The 22478-nt window shown below is 58.0% G+C and overlaps 3 protein-coding genes across 12 annotated transcripts in view; all 3 read right to left on the bottom strand.

Moving 5' to 3' along the window:
• Nucleotides 1-287: 287 nt before the first annotated feature.
• Nucleotides 288-6321, bottom strand: UAP1 (UDP-N-acetylglucosamine pyrophosphorylase 1). 5 transcript variants are annotated; one of them, XM_067001426.1, is made up of 11 exons: nucleotides 6012-6321; nucleotides 5716-5920; nucleotides 5400-5575; nucleotides 4901-5073; nucleotides 3967-4160; nucleotides 3670-3813; nucleotides 3138-3326; nucleotides 2635-2682; nucleotides 1512-1631; nucleotides 1225-1291; nucleotides 288-834 (listed from the first exon to the last, which is right to left on the bottom strand). In XM_067001426.1, exons 1-11 carry the CDS (start codon nucleotides 6301-6303, stop codon nucleotides 742-744), a joined length of 1701 nt encoding a protein of 566 aa, XP_066857527.1. In that variant the 5' UTR covers nucleotides 6304-6321; the 3' UTR covers nucleotides 288-741. The 5 variants fall into 5 exon arrangements, with proteins under 5 accessions (XP_066857527.1, XP_066857528.1, XP_066857530.1 ...); XM_067001427.1 differs by lacking the exon at nucleotides 2635-2682; XM_067001429.1 differs by lacking the exon at nucleotides 1512-1631 and having other exon boundaries at nucleotides 2668-2682; nucleotides 6012-6320.
• A 353-nt stretch (nucleotides 6322-6674) lies between these two features.
• Nucleotides 6675-20186, bottom strand: UHMK1 (U2AF homology motif kinase 1). The gene is made up of 8 exons (XM_067001357.1): nucleotides 19755-20186; nucleotides 18815-19107; nucleotides 15863-16054; nucleotides 15376-15470; nucleotides 14735-14811; nucleotides 11404-11502; nucleotides 10383-10471; nucleotides 6675-9889 (listed from the first exon to the last, which is right to left on the bottom strand). The coding sequence occupies exons 1-8, from the start codon at nucleotides 20053-20055 to the stop codon at nucleotides 9743-9745; spliced, it is 1293 nt and encodes a 430-aa protein (XP_066857458.1). The 5' UTR covers nucleotides 20056-20186; the 3' UTR covers nucleotides 6675-9742.
• A 159-nt stretch (nucleotides 20187-20345) lies between these two features.
• NOS1AP (nitric oxide synthase 1 adaptor protein) overlaps nucleotides 20346-22478 on the bottom strand; it is a 36556-nt gene continuing 34423 nt past the window's right edge. For all 6 annotated transcript variants that reach the window (XM_048080292.2, XM_048080286.2, XM_048080287.2 and 3 more), the window contains exons 11-12: nucleotides 22186-22447; nucleotides 20346-22085 (exon numbers count right to left, since the gene is read on the bottom strand). In XM_048080292.2, coding sequence (XP_047936249.2) covers nucleotides 21641-22085; nucleotides 22186-22447 — 707 coding nt within the window. In that variant the 3' untranslated portion in view covers nucleotides 20346-21640. The remainder of the gene's footprint in view (nucleotides 22086-22185; nucleotides 22448-22478) is intronic.

The raw sequence follows: 22478 nt of genomic DNA on the forward strand, positions 1-22478 counted from the left end.
GGCACGGCGCTGGGCTGGCTTCACCCCGCGCTCCGATGGAGCTGCGCACCTGCCTGTTCCTACCTGCCTGAGGCCTCCAGCCATTCCCAGGAATTTGAGAGGAAAGCACAGCCCCCTTTTCCCAAGAAATGCTGCAAACAAGCCCTTTGTGCCAGGGGACGGGCCCAGGACTCCTCCCCAGCCAGCCACCCCCGCCGTGCTGGGAGCTCAGCACGGAGAGGTCGGACTCTGCTCCACGAGCAGACCCCCTGCAGAAAGCCCCAGGCGCAAAACACCACCAGATGACAGACAGGAGGGACTCAGGGGTTTAATGAGGCAATTCCAGTTGTGCGACATACAAAGGACGACCTAAAGGGAGGACACGGGCAATGACGAGAACCCTATTAAAAAAAATAGTCATGTAGATTTGAGAAAAATAAAAATTCAAGATTACCCCCAGCCCCGTACCATAAAAATCCTCTGCATGTACAATGACTATTACTATATACACGTTTAAAAATAAATGCCCACAGCCTGAAGTGCAAAGAGCAGCACCGCAGCTGTGCTTCGTGGCAGGGGAAATCCATAAAGTGTTTGGTTTTTAAATTAAAATATAAATAGAAGCATACGACGCGCCAAGAACCGAGCGGGCTGCGTCCTCCTCTGCGGGAGCTCAGAGGGAGCAGGACCAGCCCCCGGCAGCTCCAGCGATAAACCTTCATGTGTCCGAGGTGTCGGGGTGCCAGCCGGGGCGGGCAGCCGCTACATCCCATTCTTCACCAGCTCGTGGACCCCGTCCTCGTCGATAATCAGAGGCGCACGGAACTCCCGGTCCTTCACGTACTTCTCCAGACCCTGGCGGGGGGGGAAGCAGCTCGTTAGGAAGCTGGAGGAAGGCGGGCGTGCTGCCTGCGGCTGCTCGCAGTGGTGCTGCTTGGGGGCTCCCCGCTGAGGCCAGAGCCCGGCCCCCAGCCTCGCTACGTCCTAAAGGGACTGCGCTGCTTGGAGAGCCGTCCTGTGCCTCCTCTGCCGACCTACCGCACTGCTCACGGGCAGGCTCCCACCCCACCCGTGTCAGAGGTTCAGGGCCACAGCCTCGAGTGCCGCAGGTAACGTCACCACGAACCCGAGGATGCCTTCACCCTGCTCTGCTCCACTCCCGGGGGTCTGGGAGCGTGTCCCCAGGCCAGCATTAGCGCACACAGGCTGTGAGCCTCCCCGTGTGCTTTGTCCCGTGCCCCTTACCTCTCCGCCGTAGGAGATGAGGGGAGAAATCTCACACTGGATGGGCAAGTCATTGGCGTCCTTCAAGCTGCAGAGAGAAAGCCCCGAGCGTCAGTCCCTGCCCGCCAGGAGCCCCGCGGGCTGAGCCAGGCGGCGAGGGGCTGGCACAGGCAGAGCCACCGCACGCCGCCCCCCGGGTTAGTCAAGCCTCGCGTGCTCTCCACCTAGGTGCAAGCTAAGGTTTAGACACCAGCAGCAGCTGAAAGGGAAGAGAGCTTGAGGTGCAGTTTTCAAGAGGATCTACGTGCCTCTCCACGTGTGCAACTACAGCAGCATCTATGTCCCCAGAGCGCAGCCCCGCTGCACTCGGCGCTGCAAGCGAGCTGGTTGCCCTTCCTCCTCCTGTGCTTTCCTTGCGGTCTGATTGGCTTCAAGATAATTTAAGAGTTGCATCCTTTATCCTGCATTCTAACCAGCACGATGGCCCATCTATAAACCGGAAAGCACTTGGAGTTCTGAACTACAAACCAGGAACCTAGGCGTTATCCACCCGAGAGCAGCAGGAGGTGCAGCTGCTCGTGAAGGGGATGAAGCTAACAAGCTCGCCCATTCCCCAGCCGCTCACTTATCCCAGGAGCACACACACACGCTGAAGCCCCAGGTGTTCCCCGCGCCTGGGGAACAGTCTGCTGTTCCAGACTGTTTTAACACTTCTTAACACTTTCCAGCCTCTTCCCATAAATTTCCAAGTCCCCCTTAGCCAGGGGCTTTCACCAATTTCGCAGTCTGGCTCTTCAGAACTCCATAGCTGAAGTCACACAAGCACAGCCGACCGCCCACGTTAGGATTCACATGTGCTACATCAAAGCCCGCCCGGCCTTCAGTTCGTGTTTTTAATCCCGTTCCAGGGACCAGGCTGCCGGGCAGCCACCAGGAGAGCAGCCACCTCCAGCTGCGGGACCGGCCGGGGTCGGAGCCGGCCGCGCTGCTCCGTGCCGGGATGAGCCCGGGCTGCGCTGACCGCCGTGCCGGGAAGGAGGGAAACTCCAAGCGTTTCGCAACGGCTCCCGGGCCCTGCCGCTGCCCACCAGCAGCAGGCTGCCTGCCCTCCTGCACGGGCCAGGCAGCCCCGCTCCTGGGACCGCTGCTCCCCACGTCCTGCGGTGCTGGAGCAGCACAAAACCCTTTGCCTTCTCCCCACGTGCTGACCCCGAGCCTCTGCAGAAAGGAGCCCCAGGCAGGAGCAGTGCCACCGATCAGCCACCTGCAGGACCCCTCCGTGAGACGTGCCCCGGTGCCAGCATGCGCCCCGAGCCCCCGTTAGTCCCCGGTGCCCTGCACGGCCCCGCTGCAGCGCTCGGCCCGGAGCCCGTTAGTCCCTAAGCGCAGCCCCGCCACCATGCACCGCAGCCCGGCTGCACGAATAGTTACTTGGCATTGACATCGGCCGGGGGGGCGTCTGACCTTCCGTTTGTGAGGCTAGTGGGAATAAACAAGGGTTAACGAGGGTGGGATAGAAAAAGAGCAGAGTGAGTCGGGGGTTGCTCTCCTCCCTCGGTGGGGTGCTGCGATCTGCTGGCGGCTGTGTCGGGCTTTGGGAAGCCCCCTCTGGCCTGCACGGGCAGCCTTGGCTGCAACGGAGACTGCGGGGCTCAGTTTCTGGGGCTTGAAATGAGAAGGGAAGCGGCTCCTGCGGGCTGAGAGCTCCTCCTGCAGCCCGCGCCCGGCTCTGCCCCACGTACCACCCGGGACAAGGGCCCACGGCTGCTGGCTCCAGCAGTGCGGGTTGCAGGAGCACGAACACTGACGAGGGCTGGGGACTGCCTCGTGTTTTCCAGCCAGCCCAAGAGCACAGAGGAGGCTCCTGTATCCAGCAGCTACGACCCACAGGAAGGCCAAGGGTTTTCGGGGAAGCAGCGAGAGCAGCGACTCACCGCGGGATGGCGGGGATGCGCGTGCCGTTTTCATCCACGAAGTGCCCCCCCGCGTTGAGAACCCAGCGGTGGTGCAGGGACATCAGGGCGTGCCGGGCCGTGGTGGGGTTGTCCTTGCCGTTCTGGCTGTCCGCGTTCTTCAGAGGAGAGAACTCGTCCTCGCGCAGCACCTCGTACACCACAAACTTCCTGGGGGACAGGGAGGGAACGGGACGCAGAAGGGTCAGGGTCGCGTTTGGGAGATGTGCCTGCTCCCTCTCCCTGCCACCCCCGGCTGTAGGGTCGGCAGATGTCCCCCTGGCCCAGCAGCAGGGAGGGGCCGGAGCTCAGCTGAGCAAGAGGCACACAGCACCTCCTGCTGCTCACACCCATCTCAGGGCACGCCTGCCCAGCCCTGCTGAACAGCACAGGAGCTGCCTCCCCGTCCTGACCCCAGGGCATCACCCGTGGCCGCATCCCCAGTGCCCAGAGGGTCCCAGAGCTGCCCGGGGACAGCCACCAGCCCGCCCCCCGCAGCGAGAAAAGGTCTTACTTGGAGAACTGGAAGATGTCGAAGACAAACTTTTCCATCTTGATGCCGTTGGGCTTCTCGGGCTGGACCAGCTGCCCCGTCTCCATGTCCACGTGCGGGATCTTCTTCTCGGCGACGTGGTGCTGCAGCTGTGGCTCGTAAGTGCTGCGGGAAGCCGAGAGAGCTGGCACTCAGGCGAGCAAGGAGGCACCGGGCCAGCCACCCCGGCGCACGGTGGCCATCCTACGTCTCGTAGGAAGGGGACAGGCATCAGATACGGGGCAGAGCACAGGAGCTGCGTGTAACTCGAGCCCGTACTTGACCACGTCTTTCAGGAAGGCGGTGGTGAAGAAGTGGTTGGCGATGTTGCCGGCGTTGAAGAGCAGCCGTCCGTCCGGGCCCCGCTTCTGCGCGGTGGCCAGGGAGATCTCGCTGTACTCCACCACCTGGTAGACGCCGTCCACGCGGCACACCACGCCGACCGGCTCCGTAGGGTTCGTCTTCTCCACCACCTGCCCACGGGAAGCACGTCAGGGAAAGGCCCCAACACACCCCACGTATCCGGCGGCCCCCACGGGGGCGGTTTTCTGAAAGCAGGGCCAGGGGAGGCACGAGGATGCTGCAGCCCAGGCGGCTCTGGTGACGGTGGCCAGAGGGCGAGGCGGCAGGGCTGGGTGACGGCTGTCAGTCGCACCCAGGACCTGGCACCAGGCCTGCTTGTGGCAGGCAGAGGACACAGGCAGACGTTGGCATCTGGCCCCCGCGTGAACAGCAGGGGGCTGTCAGCTCAGCAGAGCCGCCCCGACACGTTACCTGCCCTTACAGCCCAGTCGGGCCATGAGCCAGGAACGCAGGGCTTCCCTTTGTGCGCATCAGGGTTTATTTCCTCCTCCTGCCACCCGGGCCAGAGGGAGGGACTGACAGCCTTCTGCCTCCCAGCTCACGCTCTGAAAGCTTCAAGGACAGCGAGCCCTATCACCTGTTTGCCAGAGCCAAGCCCAACGCAAACACAAGCGCTCGGCCCCTTTCGCTGCTAATCCAGCCTTCGAATAAAACTTTGGGCGTGCAACATCCTACAGGTGGGGCACGGGGCCAGCGGTCAGCTGCACCCGCTGCGTGCCCAGGACGGCACAGACAGGGTCAGTAACGCTCTGCTCCTCCTGTAGCCCTTCCCTCGGATGCAGCAGACTGGTGGGGAAGGGCAAGGGCCCAGGGAAGCCAGGCGAGGAGCAGGGCTGCCCACGAACAATACCTTGGCACCGCAGTCGGCTCCCTTCTCCAAGCAGAACCCGATGAACGCGGGGTCGGCCACCTTCACCAGGATGTTGTCCACGCAGTAGACGTGGACGCTCTGCACGCCCCTCCGCTCCATGTCGTCCACGATGCCGTGCGCCCCCAGGGCCCGGTACAGGCCCCCGTTGCCATCTGGGGAGGGAAGAAGGCGTCAGGGCACGGTGACACGTGGCCGTCCTGCTGAGCCAACCGCGCCCACCCTCCTCCTCCTCCTCCGAGCCGGGAAATGGACTCAGCATGACGGAGGATCCCCAGCCCGGCTGTACCCCACCCTGGTCCTCCCTGCCAAAACCGACACCTCCCAGCCTGCGTCACGCCGGGAGCTGCCCCCCGGGAGCTGCCAGCAGGCAGCCTGGCCGAGAGGAGCGGGGAGCAGGCTGGGGGCAGCGGGACGCCCAGCCCGGCTGTCCCCACAACTCGTCCTCAGCCCCGCATCTCGTCCCCTGCCGCCCGCAGACCTGGCGCCATGGAGATCCTGCCCTTCTCCTCCAGCAGGATCTTGCCGTCGAAGCCCAGGGCGGGCAGCATGCCCTGCTGGAAGAAGACGACGTTCTCCTTCTTCAGGCCGAAGTAGCGGTGCTTCTGGAAGAACTCCCTGGTGGACTCCACGGTCCGGCCGCTCGTCATGATGTACCTGCCGCGGCGCGGGCGGTCAGCGCCCCAAACCCTGCGGGGCCTCCTCGCAGCGCCCCTCGGACCCCGGGGCGGGGGGGGGGGGGGGGACACCCGCCCCGCGGTGCCGCAGCCCCCCCGGGGACCCCGACCGCGGCTCACCAGGGGATGCAGCAGGGCTGGCCGTGCCGCTCCTCCGCCAGCTGCTGCAGGCGCCGCAGGCGCTGGGCCTGCAGGTGGAAGAGGCTCTTGCGGGAGGGCAGCCCCACGTCGCACATGCCCTTGGGGTAGGGGACGCCCAGGCGGGTGCCCTGCCCGCCGGCCAGCAGCAGCGCGCCCACGCGGCCGCCCGCGATCTCCGCCAGCCCTGCGGGGACGGGAGGACGCGCGTGGGGCCCGGCACCGCCGGGACCGAGCCCCCCCGCCCCGCGCCCTGCCCGCGCCCGCCCCGCACCTACCGCGGCTCTCCCAGCCCGGCAGCAGCCCGCGGTCCCGGGAGGCGCTGCCCAGCGCGTCCCGCGGCACCGGCTCCATCCTCCCGTCCGGCGCCCCCGCGGCGCCGCCGCCGCCGCCGCCGCCCCTCGCCCTGCGGAAGAAGCCGTTGATCTCGGCCACGTCCATGCCCCGCAGCTCGGCCGCCAGCTCCCGGCGCTCGGCGGCGCCCAGCTGCGGCCAGAAGCGCAGCACATGGCCCTGCCCGCCCGCCGCCAGCCGCGCCGCCAGCCGCGCCCCCTCCTCCTCCGCCTCCATCCCGCCGCCGCCGCCGGCCCCGCCGCGCCGCCGCCGACCTTTTATAGCCCCCCCGCCGCCGCGCCGCGCCCAATGGAGAGCGGCGGCGGCCTTCGCCGCGCGTTCTCATTGGGCCGCGAGGAGGCACCGCCCTCCCCCGCCGCGCGGCGGGGCGGCCAATGAGAACGGCGGGAGGGCGGGGCGGGGGGCGCCATGGCAACGCGCGCCACGTCAGCGGGGAGGGGGAGGCGGCCGCCGGGGGCGGGCCTCGGCCGCCCGGCCCCACGCGGGGGGCGCCAGGACCCAGGACCCCCCCCCCCCCCCCCCCCCCCGCTCCTCGCCCCCCCAGGCCCCCCCCCCCCCCCCCGCAAGATGGTCGAAGGAGCGCTGTGTCTCGAAGCATCCTTTATTAATCACCGGTATCAAGCGCACATCTGCTCGGCACGGCGGCTCACACCTAGGCCCGAGGGAGGCACGCGGTTACGGGACCCGGCCCTGAGCCCCCCAGCGTGGGGCTGGAGCCCAGCGGGAACAAAGCTGGGAGTGAAACGGCGCAGGGCTGGCCCGCGACTTAAAACCAGCTGCACTCCTTGCATATAATAAATAGGTGGAAGTGCAAAGAACTTTCTCTCACTGCTCACACGCACACACACCAGCGGCAGAAAAAGGCAAAAACGCCGGTGGGTTCCCTTCGGCCTCCAGCCGGGCGGAAAGAAACCAGCCGAGGGTTCGCCCTCAGCTCTGAGAGCCGAGCAAGACCCAGCACAGAGATGCTGCTCAAAGCTTTGCTGTCTCCAGAGGCTCCATCTTTCATCCTTTCCCTCCCCAGAGCGGATTTCTCCTTCGCAGGCAGCTGGTTTTCACACCGAGGTGTTGCCGTGCTGGCTGGTGCCAGGACGCCCACACCCAGCTGCCTTTGCCATGCCCACCGGGGACACAGCTGGCACCCCGAGGAGCACAGCCACCCCCGAACCCTGGTGTTCAGTGTGTTAAGCAGCTCTGGAAGCTTTAGGAAGGAAGCTGTGCCAATCTGGAGTTAAGGAACACAGGTTTTAACAGGGCTGAAACGTATGCCAAGCCACCGGCAGCTCGCTGAGACACCAGGGTGAGCTTCAAAGCCTTTTTCTGTCAAGCTGAAGGCAGACGGTGAGGGATAAAATCCTTCTGCTCCAAGGAGTTTCTAAACTTCCCTGTTCCACACTCCCACAGCCTGCAGAGGGAATCCAGGGACTGGACCCAGTGACAGGACAGAGATCAGCATCCTCACCTCTAGCCAGGAGGGCCAAAAAAATAAGCTTTGTTGTTGTTGTTGTTTTGGTTTTTTTTTCCTCACTTCAGTGCTCAGGCCTGGTCACCAAGCATCCAGAGAGAAAACAGAGCAGCAGGGGTCTGCATCTTGCAGATGTACGCAGTTCCTACTAAAACAGCTGAACAAAACCCCAGCCAAATCCTGGCAGAACAACTTCACTGTGCCGCGAGAGCAGGCTGTAGCTCCCCTCTAGAGATTAATCCTGGCATGGCTCTCGTCTTCAGCCGAGAATCAGCCCTCGGGTCTGAGGCACATGTGCAGCCAGCTCAGTGCTGCCGACACAGTGGCACTCAGCGTGAATTTCTAGGCCACGGCGCTCCTATCGATGGCAAAGCCTGCCAGAGACAGCAAAAACCTAGAGCTGAGGAGGTCGGTCACTGTCTAGCCACATTCAGAGTACTGTCAGCAATTTCAACACTGCTCTTCGCGTAGAAAAAAACCCTCACCCAACTGATTGTCCAACTCCTTCCAGACACTAAAGGTGCTTCACCGCAAGGACAGTTAACTTAAAAGCACTGAATCACACACCCCACCTATGCAAAGCTGCTTCACAGCTATGTACACCGAAGTAGCATCATTCTGGGAACAGCCTGACCAGCAAATCACACCTTAAAACTCACTGCGGGATTTTTATTATTTTTTTTTCCTGGAAAATCTACCATCTCGAAGGCGACAGGAAAATTCAAAGAGATTGGTCCTTTCTGGGAAAGTCTGGCAAGGGCAATAGCAGACAGGACTCCACGCCAGCACGGACACCCGTGAAATGCTACAGACATCGGTTCTTCCGACACGCTGCACGCACGCACGCAGGGCAAAAACCAAGGGGACCACTTAAGTGCAGGATTCCAGCAAGTCCAGCATCAGCTAGATGCGAGAAGTAAACCACGAGGAAGTAAACTGCAAGGTAATTGGCGTTATTACTCCAGGGAAGGTCAGAGGCAGTTTAGGCAGCTGCCCTCAAGTATTTCAGCAGGGTTAGAGATCTTCTGCCTGTGCTTTAGAGCCACGTGAGCAGGGAGAGCGCTCGGGGGGAGCAGGGATGCTGCTCGCCCAGGTTCTTGTCCCAAAAACCCACCGTGGCTGTTGCCCCGACACTGGGAAAGACGTGAATCTGGCCAGGTAAGCCTGGTTACCGGCCCAGCCCTTTCCAAACAGGATCTCAGATTGCCTCGGGCCCTTTGTGTGACCTCTGAAGGACCAAAAGTGTCAGTGCTTCTAATCTACAACAAGTCTAATGGGTTAATGCAAAAATAAAATGCACAACACGGAAAAGCCAAGCGTGGAACCTACAACAGATAAATATTTGTTATTTCTCCTAAGACTCGCAGGCAGAAGCCCTGCTGAGACACAAAGAATACTGCGCGCTGTCGCACTCCTTTCCAAAAATATCACCTACAGACACTCACATGCTACAGATGATTCGGCAGCAGAGCTCAGAGCATCAGTGCCAGCACAGGGTACGGGCTAGAAAGATGACTCCATGCGACAGAGTTTTCACATCACCTCAGGCTACAAAGTGCTTCCAGGTCGTGTTGGGCCTGAGGCCGGCGCCGCTCTGAGGGCGTTTATGCCCAGCCAGTCGGCCCCTGCCCACCCACGCACCCAAGCTCCGCTCACCACGGCTCGCTCCCCGAGCTCAGCACGCCGCTTGTGCCAGGAGAGACGCGCGGCTCCCCTCGGGGACCGGGCAGCGCCGCAGGCTCGGCAGATCTGGTCTCACCGCTGCCTGCTGCTCTGGGGGACGCGAAGACTCGAAGCCAGAGCCTTTTGCTCTCCCCTGAGCGAAACCAGGCGCTAAGGCCGAGGTTTCAGCGGTCTTATTTCCATCGCTTCCGAGTGCTTGCCAAGACCTGCTCTGCCTCCAAGGCTCCCACGGTCACCCTCGGCACCCGAGCGCCTGCCGGGGCAGGCGAAGCCACGCGTCTAATGTAAACGAGCAAGCACGACACACACACAAGCACACGCTTAAAGCCATCCAGGCCTCCTCTGCACATCACAAAGCAGCAGTAAAGGTTTCAAAGCCCGTCTTAGTCCTTTGCATCTCTTCTTTACAGATGACTCAGAAGCAGGGCTAGGAAGCTCTTTTGTACATTCAACTGTAAAACACGTGAGGAAGAGGAGCGAGACAACTCTCCTGATTGTTGCTACTGCCTACAGCAAGTTTTGGTACAGATATCCTCTCTTATAGGCACTCAGTGGGTAAAACGTAGCCACAACGAACTTGCCATCAAAAATCTTCCCAGTCAGCATTTTTTGGGCAGCTTTGGAATCACCAGCATTTGCATATTCAACAAAGACCTGAAAAAGAGAGAGGAAAAGTGAAGCCTCCGGGGCAGCACGCCACCCGCTCCCTCCCGCCCCTGCAACTGAGGCAACAGTTCCCGAGCAAATTTTTCCCCTTTATCCTCAGTTGAGTCCAGAGCAGTGGAGCTAAAAAGGAAGAAGATGCATCTCTGAGCGGCAATTTTAACTCTCGCTCCTCATTTCTGCAGGGAGCGTGTCTGGTAAATGGTGGGAAAATGTATGATGATGCTCGACATCCTCAACAGTTCCTCTGCCACCCAGTGGTTTCTCCCCCTCTCCTCCCTATTTCAGCTCCTCTCCCAAAGCTGTCCGGGGCCCTCCCAGGTTAGGGAACCCTGCCTAACCGGGGAGGAACCTGTGCTGTCCTTCAAGACGACCAGCTATTTTTAGCACTGCTGTCAGCCAGGAGACTTCCAGAAGCTGAGCAGCAGTCCTGCAGCACACAGCGTCCGTGGGAATTACACGGCCTCTCCCTCCCTTCACTTACTTGGCCTTTACCAGGATTCTCCTTTGGAATAAGCAAGGAAACCACCGGTCCGTATTTCTGACACTCCTCTCTTATGTCTTCCAGGATATCTGAGAAAGAAAAGCGCCGGTTGTCTTTCACGTTGCAAACCAGGGTTTGCCAAGAAGCAAAAAAAGGCCAGATGAACACCTCAAGAACTTTCAGTCAACACAGTCTTTTCCTCTCGATTTAAAATAATCCAGGAATGCCACCGCAGAGGCTGACACTGCTTAACAGCCACGAACAGGACAGTCTGACCTGAGGCCCAGGGACAGACCTGCAGGCAGCGAATCCCTGACACCAGGCCTCGGAAGCACACAGACAGTGAGTGCTTCTTGCTCACAAAGGCTTCCAGTAGCCAAAACATTCAGAATTCATGACTTCTTTTTTTGGCTGCTGCACTTGGAGTAGAGGAATTAAAGTAGCTGCTACAAACTATTCTTTGTGCAAGCAGAACTCGGCCTTTTAAACTCATATCCCCAGAGCTCCCTAGCTTTTGCTGCTCACTTGGATTTGAGAGCAATTGAGTAAATTCCACAGACATACCTTGCCACCTACCGAGTACAGTTTTTGCTACTGTTCATGAACTCAAACAAGATTTTTCAGTTCTGTTGAGATCTTGGATAAGTCAGCCAGCAAACTTTTGAGGATCCTGTTCCTGGGCTCCACAGAGCCCTGTACACGTTCAGCAGCAGCTCAGAGCCACAAACACATCGCAAGCTCTGTGAGCATTTAACCAGATAGGAAATTAAAATCAACCTTCTTTAAAATTTGAGATCCTTCAAGATCTCGCCACAAGCTCTGCTCTTTGGCTCAATCTTTCAGTCTTAGCCTATTCCCTGTTGGTGTAGCTGACCCTCTAGGTATCAGAACTCAGCTGAGAAGCTCTTTGGCTACTACTCTTTTGTCTATTAATAGCTCTTCTGCTTGCTCTCTCACCCCCAAATCGTAACAAAACAGTGAGATGACATTGCTATACGTGAATTGCACAGCACACACCAACCTTCATATTCTTCTTCGCTCTGCAGAGAAGCATCGCTTAGAACGTTTAGCAGCCTCAGCACAGGCGTGGGGAGCATCACCAAATCTTCGATATGGGGAGCTGTTTGACACCCACAGAGTTAGAGAAAAGAAATCAAAGGAGCAAGAAAACATGAAGCTGACTCAATATACACAAGAACTGACTGCTCTTTGCAATAGTTTTACTTCGCTCCATCATTACCTGCATTTACAGGTAATGTATTTTCCCCGTTTCCAACTTATCTTTGCCTGTGTGCTAACAGGCTCTCCCAAAGGATTCAGTGTACTCTGCAATTATACCGAGGCTAGCACCTGAAATTGCTTTTAAAATTACAAAGCTAGGAGCAATTAAGACTAGAATTATGTCTGCTTAGCTCACATTTAGAACTTGATGTGACCTCAAGGGCTGTGGTAGTTGAGCAAACTATCTTTTACATATATGGCAATGCAAGAAGATGAAAGAACCACTGTGTAACCTGCTCCTCCTGTTACTGGTACCAGACAAGCTGGAAATGGGCCAGAGAGCTTCTGTAACTTCAGTTCTTAAGCTATATGAAGGCATAAGCCTCAGATGACTCTAGGTTATGTTCGGGTTCTTCCCTAAACACCATGTGAAACCCCACCTTCAAAATCCAACTGCAACATGCAGTTTTGAGATCACCATACAACCTTACAACAGAAAAAGGGAAAAATATTTAGCTGCTTAATGCAGTGCTACAGACTAAGTCAGTGCCGCAAGAGGAAAGTGGGTGAGCACTGATCCTGTGAACAAGTTTACAACGGGCAGAAATAAAGCCCGCTGCCACAGGACCCTTGGCTCTGGAAGAAAACAGGCAGCTCCACGATGACTTGGAGCAGCGCTGCACAGATCCTCCTGTGGAACGAGGTGGCCAGACTAACGTCAGACTACGAGAACCACATCTGGGAGGACACTCAGGACTTCTAGCAACTCAAAGCAGCAAGGACAGACGATGCCACTTCAACAAAAAAAGCTCGATTTCATGTTCCTGAAAGGGACCGGCAGGTCTGTCAATTTAAGATCCGGGAGTCCAACTTGCAGTGCTTCAAGAGCATGAACACACTTTTATTTGTATCAGCAAGCTACAGCATCTGAACACAACAGCAGGGCTCATGGGTCTCACATTTGAATATGAAACGGGAGAGAAAAGGGAAGAAATGGCTCCGGTTCTCCAGCCTGAGCCTTCTGACTAGCTTTGCAAAGATAGCGGGTGATTACTCCCTTGGAAACACTCTTCCAAGCTAAGCACACAACGCGCACCAAGGAGCTGACATCTTTGCCAGGCACAGGCACGACCTCGATTTTACAGTGCAAGAGGAGATGCTAGTCAAGCACACACACTGCAAATCTTCTACCATGTCACACGGAGGAATCCTTATGAAAAGCCTGGAGGATGAAAGGCCTTATCTAGACGATGCCCAGACAGCACTCAGGAACATCCCTTCAAAGAGAGGTGTCACAGTCAGCTCCAAGAGAACTGCTGCGACCATTCCTCCTTAGGGCTGTTGGCAACCAAGAGATAGCATCAGACAAATAGGGAACTGAAAGCACATTTAACCATTGCCTCGGCCTTGTGTGCGGCTCCTTTTACTCAAGTACATCTGTCCTTCCTTTCATGTGTCTTTTTGAGAGAAGGGAGACAAACCAAGCTCTACAACTCGGAGCCATCTGTCTTCCTATAACCAAGTGACAAATGCACTTCTTGCAACACCCTTCTGTCCTAGGACAAACTTTCTGCCCAGCACCTCTGCTCCCATTCAGAGTCCCAGGTGACGCCCACTGCACTGACAACACAGCTGGCTGCAGCTTACGAGCAGCTCAGGAAAGAAGCTGAGTAACTGGAAAGTCACGTCTTGGCTGTAACCGACAAGGAAAGCCATTCTCAGCTGTCTTTGCTCTAAACAGAATAACCGTGTCCAAGTGAAAGGTAATGACAGCTCGCATTCTGACTTCCTAGGAAAGCAACAGTAAATGCTTCTTTGTGCAGACACGCTTACGTGTAAGCCAGGCAAAGGAGAGAACCAGCAACTAAGAAAAATCGGAGCTGTTTTATAAACTTGTAGCACTGACCACAGGAGCACCTTTCTAGTACAAGAGGGTACAGTTAGAGGTCTGTGTGTTTAAAACTAGATGTGGAAGTACTGCCAAAACACTATTCCCTCTGCTCTAAAGCAAAACTGGCAGAAAGGTTCAGCTGCTTCCATGGAAAGTGGCTTTGATTACAACAGCCCCAGCTTCTGAAATGCAAGAGAAGTTTTAAAAGCAGGATGAGCTGCTTACCTTTGCCAATACAAAGGGATGCCAACATCTAGATGCAGCCTTGGAAGACGCGATATTTAACAGCCTTCACTGCAAGCTATGCCAAGCAGCTTAGGAAAAGCAAGGCTCAAAGAGAAAATACTAGCCCAGTAAGAAGCTGGATGCCTGAAACGTTGACTTATGCTGCAGAAAAGCTGGATGCAGAGCTCTTTGCCGGTCCTCTGAGAGCCAGCAATCTCTGAAGAATGCTACTGTGGAGCTTTTGGAACAGAAAATGGGGAGGGATATGAGCCTAAACAGGGCAGGCCCTGCCCATCTGCTGCTGGCAGTCTGCATGGGGGGGTTCTGGGGGAACACGCAGTCCTGCGGAACACCACCTTTTTCCTCAATTGAAGAGAAAGTGCTAGATCAAAGCGACAGTGACAACTGTCTGACCTGCCATGCGGACGTGAGGAAAGGCAGGCCCTGACCTCCTCCGTGACCTTCGTCACTGCAAACGTAGGCTCACACTCTCCTGGACAGGCGCCAATACAGGCTCCAGCACCAGAACGCACTGGGACTGCTCGGCCCACAAGGAGGAGGCAGCGGCAGAGGCAGCCACCAGCCACTGCCCTGCTTGCTCCCATCCCCAGCTTCTGAACTGGGAAACTCTCGGCATCGTAAAAGCCATCAGCCTCCCATAAACAGCACAGCACTCTTAAAAAGCACCTTAAGGGTCATAATGCCAGCTACGTGCCTTGTCTACGTCTGTCCCCCCAGCTGAATAATGTTGTCAGCACACCCTTGGTCAGTTCGATCTGAGCAGGATTTAGAGGGAGTCCACCAAGGAAAAGTGGCAGCCCGCACGGCCACAGGAACAGGGCAGCACTGAGAGCAGGGGCAACACTCTGACCTGTCTGCCGTGGTACCAGAGGGCTGACAAGTGCCACAACACCAGGGAGCAGCAGCGAGGACAGAACCAGGAACAGCTGCGCACCCCTGCTGCTCCCAGTATACGCGGACAAAGCTGCGAGCAGGGCCGGTGTGCACAACTTACCAAAGGGAATGCTGAAGAACGGGCTGCATAAAGCCTTTTCAGCGGAGGCTCGCTTTCCTTGGTCACAATGAAGCATGCTGCAAGAGAAGAGAGATCCTTATGCTCCTGCATGAGACGTTCCTGCATCAAATTCAGCTTGGGCTGGAAGCCAGCACCGAGGAATAGCCTATCTTTCGGGTGCTTATGGTACAAAGAGAACAGTCAAGAGCACATCTTCCAATTCACAGCTTAAGCACACCAGAAGGATCCCTTGAGAGCGTTTCAAGTACATAATACAGGAGGTTTTGCTTTGAGATGTCTTTCAGCACCAAATTATGGAAGTTGCTCACTTAGAATTTCACAATGAACACTGCATGTTCCAGCTCCACCTCTCCAGGCCACTCTGCTCCTGTCTCACACACACATGCGGTCTCATAAAAGTGATCGTACTTCAAGAAGCTCCCACATCTTGTCAAAAATGGGATTCGGAGCAGCTAATAATACCGGGCTAATGAAAGCACAGCTAATATAGCTAATGCTTGCACTTGTGACTAGCATAGTGGCAAGGACATTAAAAAAAAAAAGTGGTAGGTGTGGGCTCCAAGGCGCAAGGCTTCACAGGGCACATCTTTAAGCAACGCTTAGTAAATGCAGGAAGATACCTTTTGATAAGGTCTCTGAGGTGATAAGCTGGAATGGCTGAATTAACCACCCCTTCACTGGCAAAAATGCGGTCGATGATGGCAGAACTGTTTGCCTGGGAAGAAAAATAAGTGGTAATTAGGGATGAAAGGAAACAGTAGTGCAATAGTAGCCCTCATCCACGTATGTTGTTCCTCTGTCTGTGCGGCACTACAGCCAGCACAATTAACTTCCCAATTCTTGGGGAGACACAGGCTCCGAACACAGAATCCTGGAGCTGTAGGATTTCAGTAGCCTGAACACAGGCAGTGTTCAGACACGTCAGTCCCACAGGGCGGGCAGGTCTCTAAGGCTTTGAAACCTTAATTCCCAGGACAATAGGATTATAGACACATCAAGGAAACACTCTCTAGTTGCCAGGTGCTACCTGACAAATCCAAGGTGCACACAAGCAGCAGGAGGACTTGCTTGGCATAAGCAAGAACGCCCACAGCAGTTCTCACTCACCTTCCATTCCTGAGATTGGACTGTATGTTTCAGTTTCATTCCTGAGAACATTTCCAGTAAAACAATTCCCAGACTCCACAGATCCACAGCAGAGGTACACTCCGTCTCGCTCTGGAGCCCTGCCTGTGCCAGGCAGTTCTGCAGTTCTGCCTCTGGAGCCCGATACCCGTCTGTTTGAATATATTTCACATCCTACAGAAGGTCAAACAAACACAAAAAAAGGTTAATTTTTGCAGATACAGGCTCTCTGCTCTAACCTTAAATCAGTTTACAGAGGCACGTCCAAACGGGTCACCAAAATACCGCTGCTGACTTGACAGAAAGCATCGTACAGCCAGTCGTGTCAGAAGGCAGTTCGGCTTGCTGTACTGCTGTGTTGATGAAGGGGGAAAAAAATGGAGGAGAAAACATCTAGCTAAACAGCAGCCATCCCACGAGCATCTGAGCTCTCTGAACGACAGCACGGCCTGGAGGAAGTGGCTGGATGTCACGGTGGACTGGCCTGTTAACCTTGTGCAAGCACGGAGGACGCTGGAAGCTTCAGGATAAGGGCGGTGCACCCACAGCACGCTCCCACATCAGCTGTACGAGAGCACAAAACGCTCAGAATGAGCAGTGAGGATCAGTAACAGCTTCCATTGCTCAGGTGCTGCTGTTCTCTGGAACACGACATTAAAAGCAGGCATCTAACACTCAGACAAGGAAATTATCAAAGGCGCTTCCCACGCGCCTCTTCCTCCTCTCCCCTCGCAGAGGGAAGTGCTGCAGCAATCAATACCTGCTCAGCTGCTGTGGCTGGCAGAGGCAAATACCCACACACTGTCTGATTAAAAGAAAACAGGAAAATCACAGAATCACACAAGGGCTGATTGGAGAGGCTGCTCAGAAGGTCTCCAGTCCGACCTCCTGCTCACAGCCGATGCCAGATCAGTCGGCCGTGGTTTTGTCAAGTCCTTCGAATGCCCGATGATAAACTGGACGCTGGGTCTTTCTGATATAGGAGGGCTCGTTTTAAACGCCCTGATGTGACTCGAGGGATGACAGAAGAATATGGAAGCTTACTTCCTGGAGAAGGCACAGGACTGGGAATTCTTAGCCATGGAATATATTCAAACCAAAATTAGCTGGCTCTCCAATTGGAAATAAAGACTACAAAAGGCATTTTTAGGCAACAGAGCTTAGAATTGTTTCATAAACCAAAAAAATATGATACACAAATTGCTCAGTAGGGTACTGCCTCCAATCAGCAAAGAGCAAAACCTCTAGCATGGTGAAAGCAGCAGTTTAGCAGCCCCACCAAACAACACTCTGAGACACGGAAAACGCCGTGGTCAACGCCGCCAGCAAAAACAGAGAGAGGGAATTTCACTCCTGCTATCTGAAGTATTTTCAGAGATTCGTGTGGCTGAGACCTTGCTCTGTGTACAGCCAGTCCCTGTTAAACAGTAACTGCAGAAAGTTATGCAAGAATAAGCTGAGCAGAGTTGTCCCAAACGCAAGGAACACGGGCTTGACTCAGATAAGGAATGCGTACATGTACGCAGCTAGACACGGCAGGGGTGGGGAGGAGAGGCTGATAGCCAGTACGTATTCAAAGCAGGGTCAGAAGGTTCACCCCAACAGGCAGCATATTTACGGGAACCAGAGGAGGAAACTCAGCCCAAAGAAGGCAGATTGGAAGCAAAAGTCGAAGCAAATAAAATGCACGATCAAGTATTATGAGGCAACTCCCAGAGCGAGCAGCAAAACACAGACCTGAAGAAAAAAAAAATATCTGCCTCAGACACAGGACACCAGGAGAGTGTTTTCTGCTGATAGACAGCAGCAGATTACCAGCACGAAACGGTGCTCAGCCAAGAGTGTGGGAGGACCAAAGCACAACACGGAGGAGTTGTTAAGGAGTGCACACGTTAAAATCTGATGTTGTACTAAACCATTCAGGGACAGGTCACCCACGCAGTCCTCAGATATTTGCGGATCAGTGAGCTTTACTGTCAATACCAGGTTAAAACAGTCAAAAAAAAAAATCCGAAAACCTCTTAGATGAGAAGAGTGCAAGGAGAAGCCAGGACACTGTGTGTAAAGAAGAGTCATAGCTCACTTACGACTTACTGCCCAGTGACCAAAGGATAATTTGCTACGGGGCTATCTGATAAAACGCTTTACTGATACCCCTCACAGACGGTTCCTAAGAGAGGGAAGGATGACAGGAAATTCTGTCAAGCCAACAGCAGAACCTCCCCAGGCTCTGTGTAGACAGTCCCTCTGCTTTCACTGGAGGCCACAGAAGGGAATAAAAGGGGAAAGGACAAACTTACAAAACCCGTTATCACCGAAATAAACAAGTGACAGTATGAAGAGGGAGTGAAAGCTCAGCGAACAGGAAGAGCGGAGCAGAACAGGCACAGATCTGTCCACGTCAGGACAGAACAGACGCTGCCTAGCCGCAATCAGGGCTTTGGTCAACCCAGTCACGTGGGAAAGAAACATCCAGACTTAAAAAGGGAAGCTGCTGAAGATAGGATGAAAGTAAAGACAAGAACAAGGACACCGCTAGAGATAATGCAATTGACCGATGGCGAAGCCTGGATTACTACTATGTACGATAAGGGATGATAAAAGAGATCCTACAGATCTGGCTGCTCTCGCTCATCTGACCACATGAAAACTAGCAAGCTTCCCAGGAAGCTGAATCGTTAACTCTGGAATCTACGGTTGTGGGTAGCGCGAGGACTGACATCAACAGTAATCAGAGACACGCAGGGAGAACGGGAACACCGGCTTCTGTTTCACGGGCCAGACCACATTTTAGCCTTCCAGGAAACCCTCAGCACCAGCTCAGCTACTATCCCGATCAGGTCATCTCCGCTCCTTCCCCCAGGAGCTGAGGTCATCACAGACCCGCGCAACTCAAGAGAGAGCAAACTGCTCCGAGAGCAGCACATTCCAAACCTGATTCCCCTCTTTGAAGCTTAGTCCAAAGTCAATGAGCTTAAAGCACTCCTCCTCCGCGCTCCACAGGATGTTGCGTGGCTTGAGGTCCGCGTGCACATAGCCCTTGTGGTGCAGGAAAGCCAGGGCCTCCAGAACATCTCGGGCACAGTGCTGGATCATCCACATGGAGCAGCCCTGGTTGCTGGAGTGCAGCAGCAGCTCGGACACGCTGATGTCCAGCAGCTCCAGCAGGAGACAGCGAGACGGGCCGTTCGCAGAGTAGTGGTTGGTGAACACGCCGTACAGCGTCACTGCGGCGAGACACGGCGACAGGCGTCGGTAACGGGCAACTACACCATTACTGCACTCCGCTCCTCTCCAGCACCCCCGGGAAGACCCCCGGACCTGCAGCAGGCAGCTGCTTCTTCAGGGGAACCCTTCCCAACCAGAGGGAGCCACAGGGGACGGCCGGCCCTGTCCCCCCTCTGCAGCTGATGAAAATCAGCAGTGGGCAAGCCTGCAGGGAGGGGAGCAGCCCTGCCTCACCCGGGGGGTGCTGCCCACCTCGGGGGGCATGTCCTTGTCCCTGTTGTCCCCAGCTGCCCACCTCTGGGGACATGCCCTTGTCCCTGTCCCCAAGTGCCCACCTCTGGGTCCCTGTCCCCTGCTGCCCACCTCAAGGGGTACGTCCTTGTCCCTGCTGTCCCCAGATGACCACCTCGGGGGACATATCCTTGTCCCTGTCCCCAGCTGCCCACCTCGGGGTCCCTACCCCTATCCCTAGCTGCCCACCTCGGAGGGCACGTCCTTGTCCCTGTCCCCTGCTGCCCGCCCCGGGGCCCCCACCCCCGTCCCCAGCCGCCCACCCCGGGTGCCCCATCTCGCCGCCCCCGCCGCAGGCCCCGGTCCCTCCCCCCGGCGCGGTGCCGGGGCTCGGTGCGGGTCCCCCCGCCGTTACCGATGTTGCGGTGGCCGCGGAGGTGCTCGAGGGCGGCCCGCTCCTTGCGGAACCCGTACTCGGCGCAGTCGGCGGCGGCGGCCGGGCGGGCAGCGGGGCGCCGAGCGGGGCCGGGCCGCGCCGGGGGAGCCACGAACTCCTTGACGGCGCCCGGGGGGGCCCGCGGGTCCCCGCAGCAGCGCACCCGGTACACGGAGGCCGAGGAGCCGCTGCCCAGCGGCGCCTGCACCTCCCACAGCCGGCCCAGCGCCTCCAGCAGCAGCGGCGGCGGCGGCGCCGCGCCCCACACGCAGCCCGACATGGCGCCGCCTCGCCTCGGCCTCAGCCTCGCCTCACATCGCCGCCGCCACCGCCGCCGCCTCCGGCTCCCGCAGCCGGGCTCGGCCGCCGCCGCCGCCGGGCTCCGGCCGCCATGACGGCGGAAACGGGGCGGAGCGGGGCCCGGCGCTCCCTCAGCGCCGCCCCGGTCCCCTCAGCGCCGCCCCGGTCCCCTCAGCGCCGCCCCGGCTCCCTCAGTACAGCCCCGGTTCCCCCTCAGCGCCCCCAGGGGCCACAGAGGGGGTGCTAGGCGTCAGCGATTAATAATAATAATAAAAAAAAACCCCACACGTTTATTGTGCAATCCGCATCTTTTGTCCCAAAGTACACGCGCATCCCGGAGGACATAAATAGAGGGACGGGACCTGCAGCGGGGTGCAGGGTTGGAAGACGCTGGGTGCTCGGAGAGGGGCCGCAAGCCCTCGTCTCCATCGACAGGGCCCTACATGCGTTCACCGGGCAGCACACGCATACGCACCGCGTTGTGGGGTGGCACCGGCCACGTACAGCACAGCCACGTTAGAGGCAGGGTGTTCCCATTACAGGCAGGGTGTTCTCTACCCCAGCACCAAGGGGCTCGGGGGCAGCAGGAGGAAACGCTCCAGCCCACCTCTGGCGCCCCAGGCCCTGCTGCACGCCGGCCGCCAGCAGCAGGGGATGCACGGTGCCCGCAGGACTGCTGGTGGAAGGCGGTTTGTGGCTTTAGAAGGTCCCCCTTGGGTTGTCCTCCCCTCTGTGGCACTGGTGGGGCTGTGAGATCTGTCCCAGCCCAGCCCTGCCCAAAGGCAGTTCGTGACCACGTTTTGAGGTGAGGATGCTCCAGGTAACGGGTGCCATCTCAGAGCGGCTTCCTTGCACCCGCCCAGGGGTCCCCACGCTGGATAACCTCTCCTGCAGCTCATCCAGAAACAATCATAGAGCGGTATCAGGGGACCGCGTGGCTTCTTGTGTCCCGGTCTCATGCAGAAGCTCCACCACCCCCAGAAATAACAGAGCAGTGGAGCTGGTCCACACAGAGCGGGGTGCCCGCCTGGGCAGGTTGGTCCTGCCCGTGGTGGCAGCGCTGAGACCAAGACACAAGCAGGAGCTGCAGGGGGGAGCCTCGCACGGGGCACCTGCAGAGCCCCAGGCGCCCCACGCTGCTGCCCCCGGCTTCATGCCACGAGCAGGGCTCCTGGGGCTGGGGCTCCACAGCAAAGAGATGGCACTGCAAAGGGATGGCCTCTGGAAACACCTCGGGGCTGGGGGCAGCGCGCAGCAGGGCTGCGAGAGCCTGCAGGCACCCCCGGGATGGGGCTGCTCAGCGGGCACACGGGGTGGGATGTAGGCATGAGGAGGGTCCTGGCACTTCTGCAGCCACTCATGAGGACAGGCTGCAGAAGCGGTGGCAAGAGAGGCTGTGCTCCTCCTGGGCATCTGGGGAGGAGGGGTTCGGGAATGATGGCTCAGGAATGGCTCCTGCTAGCCTAGGGCTCCCCCCCTCCCCAAAATAGCAACCCCAAGAAGAGCAAGCAGCAGCGAGAGACGTGTTTGGGAGAGCCAGCCCCCACTGTGCCCCTCTCCTGCTGCTACTCGAAGGACAGCAGGTCAGGATGGGGACCCTCCGCCTCCCGGCTCGGGGTGCACGGCTCTGGCTGCCCTGCGCTCCCTGGCAGCTCATGCTCCAGCCCTGGTCCCCGAGACTTCTCGGTGCGGGGTGAGGTCTCCAGGCTGCCTTTGTGGATGAGGTCGGGCACGGGGAGGGCACCAGTCGGCTGGTCCCCACTTGGTGCCGAGGCACTGGTCGCACCGAGCACCCCAGGGTGCTCCACAGGGGACAGGTCCCTTGCCCCCAGCCACTCCTCCGCAGGGTCAGGGTGTGCTGGGGGCAGCTCGGGGGGCTCCGCCACGCTGCTGCCCACGGGCTGGGGTGCGATGAGCATGTCCTGCGGGGTCTTCAGGGCACGCGGAGTCCTCTTCTTGGTGACGGGGGGCGGCGGGTCCAGCCGGGGGAAGGCATCCAGCCCCGGGGGCCTGCAAGCAGAGCGGAGCAGTGACACGCAGCCCCACACCAGGGCCCCTCCAGCCTGCCCAAACATCCCTGCCACGGGGCACACGCAGCAGGGACACTCACCCATCCTCGCTTGCCAGCTGTCCCATGCCCAGCGCGGCACCGGCGCTGGCATTCACCTCCGTCACCCCCACGCCGGGGGGGCCAGCCGGCTCCTTGCGGCGCAGGAGATCGTTCACCTTGGCCCCCACGGCCTTGCCCAGGTTGCGGAGGTGCTGGCTGCCAGCAGGGCGGGAGGGCTGCGCTGGGGCACCCGCGGGGACGTGCTGCGGGCGCGGGGTGGGTGCCGTGCTGGCACTGGCGTTTTCAAACATGCTCTGGTCCACTGGAAGGGAAAGGGAGCAGAGAGCGGGTGT

This window comes from Anser cygnoides, chromosome 8 (assembly GCF_040182565.1).
Source record: "Anser cygnoides isolate HZ-2024a breed goose chromosome 8, Taihu_goose_T2T_genome, whole genome shotgun sequence".
NCBI lineage: Eukaryota > Metazoa > Chordata > Aves > Anseriformes > Anatidae > Anser > Anser cygnoides.

Coding starts and splice junctions, on each gene's coding strand:
- UHMK1 (XM_067001357.1), bottom strand. CDS start 20,055: ATGTCGGGCTGCGTGTGGGGCGCGGCGCCGCCGCCGCCGCTGCTGCTG. Junction 19,108..19,754: donor CCGCGGCCACCGCAACATCG/GTAACGGCGGGG, acceptor GTCTCGCCGCAG/TGACGCTGTACGGCGTGTTC. Junction 14,812..15,375: donor CTCAGAGACCTTATCAAAAG/GTATCTTCCTGC, acceptor CTTCTCTTGCAG/CATGCTTCATTGTGACCAAG.
- UAP1 (XM_067001426.1), bottom strand. CDS start 6,303: ATGGAGGCGGAGGAGGAGGGGGCGCGGCTGGCGGCGCGGCTGGCGGCG. Junction 3,814..3,966: donor TTCCTGAAAGACGTGGTCAA/GTACGGGCTCGA, acceptor GGCTTCCCGCAG/CACTTACGAGCCACAGCTGC. Junction 1,292..1,511: donor GTAGTTGCACACGTGGAGAG/GCACGTAGATCC, acceptor TTCTCTCTGCAG/CTTGAAGGACGCCAATGACT.